Source organism: Phycodurus eques, chromosome 12 (assembly GCF_024500275.1).
Source record: "Phycodurus eques isolate BA_2022a chromosome 12, UOR_Pequ_1.1, whole genome shotgun sequence".
Lineage (NCBI taxonomy): Eukaryota > Metazoa > Chordata > Actinopteri > Syngnathiformes > Syngnathidae > Phycodurus > Phycodurus eques.
In genome coordinates, this window is record NC_084536.1 from 1,844,561 (window position 1) to 1,853,517 (window position 8,957).

At 45.7% G+C, this 8,957-nt stretch overlaps 1 protein-coding gene across 1 annotated transcript; it reads left to right on the top strand.

Moving 5' to 3' along the window:
• The first annotated feature begins 3,775 nt into the window (after positions 1-3,775).
• si:ch211-184m13.4 (uncharacterized protein LOC798560 homolog) lies at positions 3,776-6,020 on the top strand. Its single transcript, XM_061692451.1, has 3 exons — positions 3,776-4,141; positions 4,455-4,960; positions 5,742-6,020. Exons 1-3 carry the CDS (start codon positions 3,814-3,816, stop codon positions 5,901-5,903), a joined length of 996 nt encoding a protein of 331 aa, XP_061548435.1. The 5' UTR covers positions 3,776-3,813; the 3' UTR covers positions 5,904-6,020.
• Positions 6,021-8,957: the final 2,937 nt, after the last annotated feature.

Sequence of the window (8,957 nt, forward strand, 5' to 3'; positions counted from 1 at the left end):
TTTGTTGACATGAGTAAACTGGTGTGCTTGTTTCTTCTAATTGGTCAGTTACTGAAGGTTACAACAAATGTTAGCCTGTTTGTACAGATGAGTTAGCTGGCTGTTTGTTAAGCGTTAGCTTGAGTTATTTTGCCGGCCTGTTAGTTCAAATTCTTAAGTTGGCAGGCTAGTTTGCTCGAATTTCTGTCGTTGATTACAGTTAGTGGGTTAGCTGGTTGATTCAAATGTATTTTGTTTGTTCGACTTGGTTGTTCGGAAGTTATTTTGATATTTGTTTGATAAATATTTACCTCGTTTGTTGAAATGTGTTAGTTACTTGGCTAGTTTGCGAAAGAAACATTTGAGTTTATTTGCCAGCTCGTTTATTTCAATTACCAAGTTTGTTAGTATGAGTTACTTCAAACGAGTTCTCTCATTTGTTGTTTGTTTGAATGAGTTGTTCGCCCGGCCGTTCGAGCGGGCGACGCGCCGTATATTCCAGCCGTAGCCGCTATTTGAAGAAATACACTGGACGAAAGAAGACATTCTCGGACATTCTAAAACTGCATACGGCACGATGTTATGCGGAATCTGTTATCTTTTGCATCTTTTTTCCCACCAACCAACCTATCGGCCTTGCACTCAGCAGCAGCAAAGCGAGATTGTTTCAATATGGCAAGTGAGAGCGTTGCTTCGCACGCGATGCACTCTGCGAGCGAAAAACATCCCAAATTTGCTAAGGCGGCGTTCGTGGACCCACGCTGGCGTCTGCACACGCGTTGCGCTCACCACAAGTCAATCGCACTTTGGGTCAGCAGCACAGCGGACTGGTCCGCCTCCACCATCAGGGCGTCTTTTAAACCATACTCCCTCTGGGGAGGTCTTCTTTCTCGGGCCACGGTGGAAACCATTGACTATTATTGTATAATTCTCTTCAAATCACCCCCCTGACCTGACCTCAACCCCCTCCTGGAAGCCCACCCCTGACTTCGCCAGCAGACAAAGGTCACATTTCGGAGAAGTGACTTCCATACCAGTTGCACGCTGGGTCGTCACTTTCAATTTCCCAAAACCTTTCACGTCACACACTCATCAGCCTAGAAAGACAACCGCACCTGCACGCACGCACAAACTAGCTCTATTACTGCCGTATTACTGTGTATTAACATACTGTTAACCTTACATATGTTTGCAATAATATATTACCGAAAGTAAAACTCTGTTGCTAAAATGAACGAGTGTAAGCGCACACGCGTCTACGCGAAGTGCAGCTCGTAACTTTGCGCATGACACCGTATGCCCTCGTTGTGACCGAGCGCAAGTAAATCGGGCAATAACTCCAGCTGACTGCTGACAACGTGCGTGACCTTTTGCCGATCCGGAGGCCATCTGCTTCCATTACAGCAGACGCCACAGCGCTGGACGACAGCACGCCCACTATTTATGCGCGCTTTACTCCTTCAAGCTGGAGTACGAGAATCACATTGGCCAGCCCGTTTGTTTTTTTTGTTCGGCAGCGGGATTACGGAGAAGACAAACAAACAAACAAACAAACAAACCAAAACAAAAAGCACAGAAACCAGGAGGGCAAATTTGGATTGACTTCTGCTGGCCTTGGTCGAGGTCAGCAGAGGGATGTCAACTTCTTGAAGTCAATCTTATCTGATGACTGGTTTCTCTGTCCCAAACAAGGAAGTTGTTTGGATATACACATTTGTGTCCTCGGTTAGTGAGTTAGTTAGTTGGTAAGTTCCTAGTTGCTTGACTCATTTTTCAGGGAGGAATGTAGTCTGCCACTTCTTTCAGTTAGTTGATAAATTCATTCTTTTGTACTAGGGACTTAAGTAGTTTGTTGACTTGAGTTATTCAGTTGCCAGTTAGTTAATTGGTTGCTAAGTCTGTTTATTTGTTTGTTTCGGTTCGTTCTCTAGTTTGTTCAAAATAGTTGGCTATGTCCTTTGTTCGAATAAGTTAATTCCTTTGTTTGTGGTATTTTGCCAGTTTGGCTGTTGGAGCTATTTTATTTATTTGATTTAGTTGGCAAGTTCATTTGTTCTCGTTAGTTACTTGGTGAGTTGTTGTTTTCCCCTCATGTAAACTTCTTAGGTTGAGTTAGTTAATTTTCTTTGTTCCAGTGAAGTATGTGACTATGTATTTGAGGTAGTCTGTCATTTGTTTCAGTTAGTTGACGAGTTCATTTGTTCGAGTTTAGGTACTGGGCTAGTTTGTTGGCTCAAGTTAGGCAGTCGCTTGTTGGTTAATAAGCTGCGAAGTGTTTGTTTGAGTTAGTTGTCTAGTTTCTTCAAATTGTTGGAGTCGGTTCCTTTGTTTGTTTGTGGTAGTTGGTTAGTTTGGTTGTCCGAGCTATTTTATTTTTGGCAAGTTCATTTGTTCTAGTTATCTACTTGGCAAGTTGTCCTCCCCGCCTCCCCCAAGTAAACTTGTTACTTTGAGCTAGTTGGCTTGAGTTAGTCAATTGGTTAGTTAGAGTGGTTGAGTTGGTATCTTAGTTTCTTCGTTCCACTTGCTGTGTTAAAGGCAGAGGAACATTTGCATGAATATGCGCAAATCATTCTTTACAAATAGGATCTTATGGAAACAAAAAAAAGTGCACGAACAAGTGGAAGGTGTTCAGTACCTTGCTCAAGGGCACCGCGGCAGTGTTCGGGCAGTGAACTGGCTTCTCTCCAACCACCGCAGCTAATTGAACGTGAGCTGAGTCACACAAGAGCAACGAGCGAGTTGTCGCCACGCGCATCTGCGGCGTTTGAAACTTTCTCCGAAATCTCAGGTTGACCTCGATGTGCGCGTGTCGCTTCGCTCGTCGATTATGGCACACCACAGCACGGCGGCATGACATAGAAGTTCTTGCAAAAAATATATATCTATATTTTCCATCTACCACCTGTGAGTGTAAATGTGCGTAAGCTCAAGTTGTGCATGCACTGGCACATTTTGCGCAAATGCAACGACTTCCCTTCATTGATGCTCGCATTGTGCTCTCTTTGTTTTTTTTTAAAGTTGTTAGTCAAGGGCCAGTTGGTGAGTTTGTTCATTTGAGTGGTTTTGTTGGTTTGCTCCTTTGTTGTAATTAGGGCTAGGGGTTAGTTTGTTACACTTATTTCAAGTTAGTTGGATCACTTTTTTGAATTAGTTGTTGCTTTGAGTTTTTTTTTTAGATTTGCATTACCGATGCAGCTGTTTGAATTTGTATTTTCTTCAAATTAGTTACAAAGAGTTCGTTGGTAGGCTCATCTGTTTGAGTTGGTGCTCGTTTGTAAATTGGTTAGATAGCTTAGTCGTTCAGTTTAGTTTGTTATCATCATCCAAATGACTTATACGCGTTTGCTGGACATCCATTTGTTGGCATGTGTTTTGTTGGTTTGAGTTAGAGGTTGGAATGTGGTAGTGCGATCAGATAGCCGTGTCTAATGTTGTGACCTATAAAAGTAGAACTCCAAACAACGTACACTGTTGGCAACCTAAAACCAAAGAGTCAAACGTCAAAACAAACCCTCTGAAGTTGAAAGCAGAGAGACAAATGTAGATGATTATCTGGCACACCATCACTATCTTGCAATGCAGCGCAGTCAACGAGTGTTTTTGCAGTGCACGCCGCATCGAAACGCTTGCCTGGCTCTGCGTGGTATGAAAACGCAGAGGTGGGAAGTGAGAGCCCCACAGATGTATTTCCAGGTATTACAACTCCATTTGCCAAAAGTGGAAGCGCACGCAGCAGTGCGAGCAGTCGATCATCTCGTGTTCAGCGTAGTGCTTCCTGCATCGTTGACTTTTTTGTTGTTGTTGTTGTTTTCCTGCTTACTGGGATTCCCAATGGCCGCTGACAACAACAGCAGCAACCGGAGCGTCTGCGACGTGTTCGCCGACCAGCGAGCTGCCGTCGCGGTCTTCCCCGTTTTCTACTCTCTGGTCTTCTTGGTCAGCGCGTGCGGCAACGCGTTGATGCTGGCGGTGATGTGCCGACGACGGCGCAAGTTCAACTCCACCGCCGTGTACCTGCTCAACTTGGCCTTGTCGGACGGCCTGTTCACGCTGACGCTGCCGGGCAGGATCGTTTACTACGTCCTGCGCTTCGATTGGCCCTTCGGTGACCTCCTCTGCAGGATGAGCACGCTCCTGTTCTTTGCCAACACGTACGCAGGTAAACAAGACGGACGATGATATTGAATGTGGATGCGTATCTTCTCAACGTGGTGCGAACAGTTTGAGGGAGCAGGTCAAAGGTTAGTGAGTCAAATGATGACACTTTCAACCCACCTGTGTCATCTATTAGTTCAGCCGCCATCGACATCTACTTGTTAAGTTGAAGACTGCAGACTAGACCTCATGTTATCCTCGGACATTTTCAATTTCAGCGGCGTCGCCGACATCGTCCTTGGTTCATTGGCTCGACCGGTTAGTATTGTCGTATTTTTCTGTTTCCGACGTTGACGAGGCAGCGTTACTTGCCGCAGGTATCGGCTTCATGACCTGCATCAGTCTGGATCGCTGCCTGGCGGTGGTGCACCCTCAGCGGCTGCGCCGCATGCGCCGGCCAAAGGCGGTTCGCCGGGTCTGCTGCTCCGTTTGGGTTCTGGTGTCCGCTCAGGTGGCTCCCTTGCTGTTGCGCAGCACGCTGCGGCACCACGAGGGCAGACGGACCTGCATGGAGTACTTCGACCTCCGCGGCTCCCGCTGGACGCCGCGCTTCCTGCTCCTGGCCTGCGTGGTCTCCTTCTGTTGCCCGCTGGCCGCCATCCTGACCTCCTACGCCAGGATCCACTCCAAGCTGCGGGCGGCGGCCGAGCGCAAGTCTGCGTCGAGAAGGAACCGCCGAGCCAACGGCGTCATCCTCCTCATCCTCCTCAGCTTCATCGTGTGCTTCGGCCCGTACCACCTCAACGTGATGCAGTTCATGTGGCGAACGATGCAGCGGGAGCTCTCCTGCGACGAGCTGAGGGGCTTCAAGGTGTCCTCCCAGGTGGGGCGGCACTCCATCGACCATCTACTTCGTGATCGTATTCAGAAGCAGTTTTGCAACATCCGTGCGCCGTTAAGTGCGGGGAGATTTTGCAACGTTACCGGTAGCCAATCGGAGCCCAACGATTCCCACAAGACTGCCAAAATATATTTTTTTAACAATCATATTGACTTCGTACTGCAGTGATTTCAAAGTGTGGTCCGAGTATCACAAGTGCCATGTGGGCTCCCTCTAGTGGTACGTCAAAGAATCACTACCAGTCTACAGTTCAGTTGTGTTTAACTTTAATGTGCAATCCATTTCAATTGAATAATTACTTGTGTACGATTTTTGTTTTCCTATATTTAAGCGCATGTGTTGATGTTACAGAGTCTTACTATAATCTAGAAGAAAAAAAACTCAAACTCATTTCACATTAGCCTTAAAAATGAAATGGCTTACAGACATACTGTAAATGTCCGCGTTGAAACCTGTAAAAATACCAATTACTACTTTCCTATTAGCTAGCACATCTTTTGGCAATTTAAGGCTTTACAAAAAGGGCACAAAAATACACAGACGAGCACAATTTGTATGTTTTACTTTTTTTTTTTTTTTTTAATCGAATCACTGAGGTTAGGTTCCATAGGGAAAAAAAGCGTGACTTGGCAAATTTGTGAATGGTGAACCTCAGCGGCGATTCACTGCACACAATCACGTTGCGAGAAAGGAACGAGCTCTGGATGGCACGTCGCAAAATCGTTACTGCATGTTGATGATAATCATCATAATGTTGTTGCAGATTACCGTCTCGCTCATGAATTTCAACTGCTGCTTGGACCCGCTCATCTACTTCTTCGCCATTAAGACGTACAAGAAGCAAATGTTGAGCCTGTTTCCGCACGGCCTGTGCGCTTCCTCCAGCGCATCCAAGACAACTGAGAAAAGCAGCAGCAACAGCTGAGAAAAGAAACGGAGCGTCGTCATCCACCCATCGAACAAAAGGCCTTTCATTTCAATTCTCTTATAGTTTTGGAGCATGCTAATACAGTGGATCCCCACTATTCGCGGGCGATAGGTACCGGGCTGGTTCCCCCACAAAAATAGAAAAATAAATAAACTAATTAATGAAAAGATTTTTTTTAAATTCCTGTACTGCGAGGATACGGGGGTCCACTGTACTTTAATAACTAATACTTGCATGTCATTTATAGCTGTGCAGAAATTTCTAGTTCAAGAAGCTTTTCGTGCATTTGTGACGACACTGAGCAAATTAAAAGCAGTTCAACAACATGTGTGACGCGCTTGACCTGTTTGAGCCACGTCACGAGGGCAAAACATTAGGAAGACTTCTCAGGAAGCGTTCTGTGAGCGTCGGAGCCTTTACAGCACAATTGTGGCGAATGCCACTTCCTCATGCACTGTTCCTGTGCCCCCTCACGTCCAAAAGTGTGTGTGTGTGTGTGTGTGTGTGTGTGTGTGCGTGCGTGTGTGGGCACAAGTCAAATTGTTCGTCCGCATGAACGCCACAAATTTCAATTGCCTGAACCGTTTGACACTTTGTTGCCCTCTTGTGGACTCTTGCAGTACTGCAGGCCGTTCTCTGCTCCCACTGAGCCTCTGAGCGTCAACCACTAGAGCTGCAATACCTCTTCCCTGCCAGCGTGTGGCACTATTACTCCAAATACCGCCTCTCAGTAAAAACATTGTGGGCCTCAAGCGAGAGTCCTCTTAATAAATGTTGTTTTTCGAAAAAGTCAGAGTACTGCGACAGAGAAGACCCTCACAAGGACGGGCAGCGCATCAAACTCCGTAAAGAAAGGACTCCAACGCTGAAACTCAGAACTACGAGGTAAACGTGCTCACCACATGACACCATCATACTGGCAAATGACGTCATTGACGAACCAACCAACTGAATATGCGCATGTGCCCGCATGTGACTAGTGAAAAAAAAAGAAAAACTATTTCAAAATGATTTACAGTGAGTGGCGTTAGAGTGTGTGTCTATCGGCCCTTCTAAACTGTTTGGGGGGTTGTCACTTGTGAACATTCACAGCAGGGCTCGTCGCTTCCGATTCCCAGCAAACCGCGGTCCAACATTCTACACAATCTGAGAGCTGTGACTGTGCCAACGTGAAAATGGTATAACCGTGCGGAGTGGAACCCCAAAAGTTACTTTCCAACATTTCCAAGGACAAATTGCACAAAACGTAGGAGTTTAGCTGCGGTCAGATGTGACGTCACATGACCCCTCAGATCTCATATAGCAAAGGATTCATCGTGGCTGAATGGTTTGTTTTTATTTGTGTTTTTTTAGTATGCGGCCTCACATTCAAAGCAGGCAAACGACACCAACCGTGTCAAATGTTCCGTGTAGTCGAAAGGAAGGATGTCCCTGATTTAAACCAGGCAAACCTTTTTGGACTCTGTCCGCTGAATGAATCAGAATTGAGAATTGAATTTTTACAGCGACATTTTGTCCGTTTTGGATGAACCTTTCCATCCGCAATATTGTGATGCTGTTCGTCTGGATTTCAAATTTGCCAAATTTTGCAAAAATCGCCGCCAACGGTCGTCCACGCACGAAGACGAGTTGCGGAACGTTGCCTGATGCGCGAACGTTCAGTTGCTTTCGGTGTTACGGCGGGCACGGGTTTCCAGTGCCACCTTGCCATGAGTTAAGGTAGACTCGGTTTAGTGGTATGACAGTTAAGAATGTTCAAATCAGTGTGATTGAGACTGTCAGAGAGGTATTGAATTAACAATGTGTTTCTTCATTTCTGCACAACCTAACCTGCACAATTTTGCTTTCCACATTTAGCGGTTGAAATGATGGCAAAATATGAGAAAAAAGCTTTCAGAATGAGACAACGCAGTAAAGCGCAGCAAACTACTGGCTCAATAATTTGCATATTGCTTTCTGACAAAGTCAACAATCCACATGAATTCAATTTTACAAAAACAATTTTCGAAACAGCTCTTATCCTGGATCTCATTACACTTCCATAGGTAATAAGGCTAGTTTTGATGGCTGATTAAGATTGATATTTCCGTCTTCAAGTCGTTATTGGTTTGTTTCTTGACTCTGAATTCGTTTCTAAGTACTTAATACAAATCCCAACCGGCCCGTTGAGAGCTTTTGAGGTTTCATTCTGTTCAAAATAAGGAGCAAGCCCCAGTCGCTTCCTGTGCAACTACTGCAATCTTATCTCAACCGCAAGTCGAACAAATCGGCTCGGTGTCACGCTTGTTTATCTGCGCGCTGCACTCGCCACCGCCACGGTTATATGTCGTTAGTAGCAGTAAGTGTGACACAACCAGTGTGTGTCACACTTACTTACTGTGAGGTGCCGATACTGTAAACTCTAAACATACTGTAAACCAAAAGACGGATGGAACTTCAACAATAAGAGAAGATCCCGCCTTCAGCACCTTTAAAAGTGGCTCATACATATCAAACCAAGTCTTTTGCACAGCTATGAGGTGCAGGTCCGTGCATATCGTACTGTAGGCATCGCTGGCGTCGATTGTCCGCAAAATGAAGGTGTGGAAATTTGATTGCAACTAATGCGAGGCCAACTATTCGAGGCGTGAGCAAACTTAGTCAGCTAAGTTAACGTGGCAAACACCGCGCATATGCGGCAAAGTTTGCGACATTTACGTGTACGTAAGCCCGTTGCTTTTCATTCATACGTACTGCATATACAAATACCGCAACGGAACCGCCCCGTCTGGATCGTCAGGTGTCGCAGTCGTTTTTACTCTGCGCTGCGATCTGCTTTGCATTGATTGTTATTATTGATTTACTTTGTCACTCGGTGGCTGTAACCTTGGATTTTCTCCAGGAGGCGCGGACAGAGAAAGCACGATGTTGCTTCTGAAAACCTGACAGACTCAGGGCAGCCATTCGCAGGAAAACCAACAACAAAAAAGGCTTTTTAACAAGCTGAAGCGAATCTTCCATTCTGGTTTTGAAAAGTAGCTAGCCGTCAAGGGGCGTCAAGGCCTCATCTGC

Bases quoted from the DNA above. Each gene is read 5' to 3' on its own strand.
- si:ch211-184m13.4 (XM_061692451.1), top strand. From the start codon at position 3,814: ATGGCCGCTGACAACAACAGCAGCAACCGGAGCGTCTGCGACGTGTTC. The intron at 4,142-4,454 runs GTAAACAAGACG...TACTTGCCGCAG, and splicing joins CTTTGCCAACACGTACGCAG to GTATCGGCTTCATGACCTGC. The intron at 4,961-5,741 runs GTGGGGCGGCAC...ATGTTGTTGCAG, and splicing joins GCTTCAAGGTGTCCTCCCAG to ATTACCGTCTCGCTCATGAA.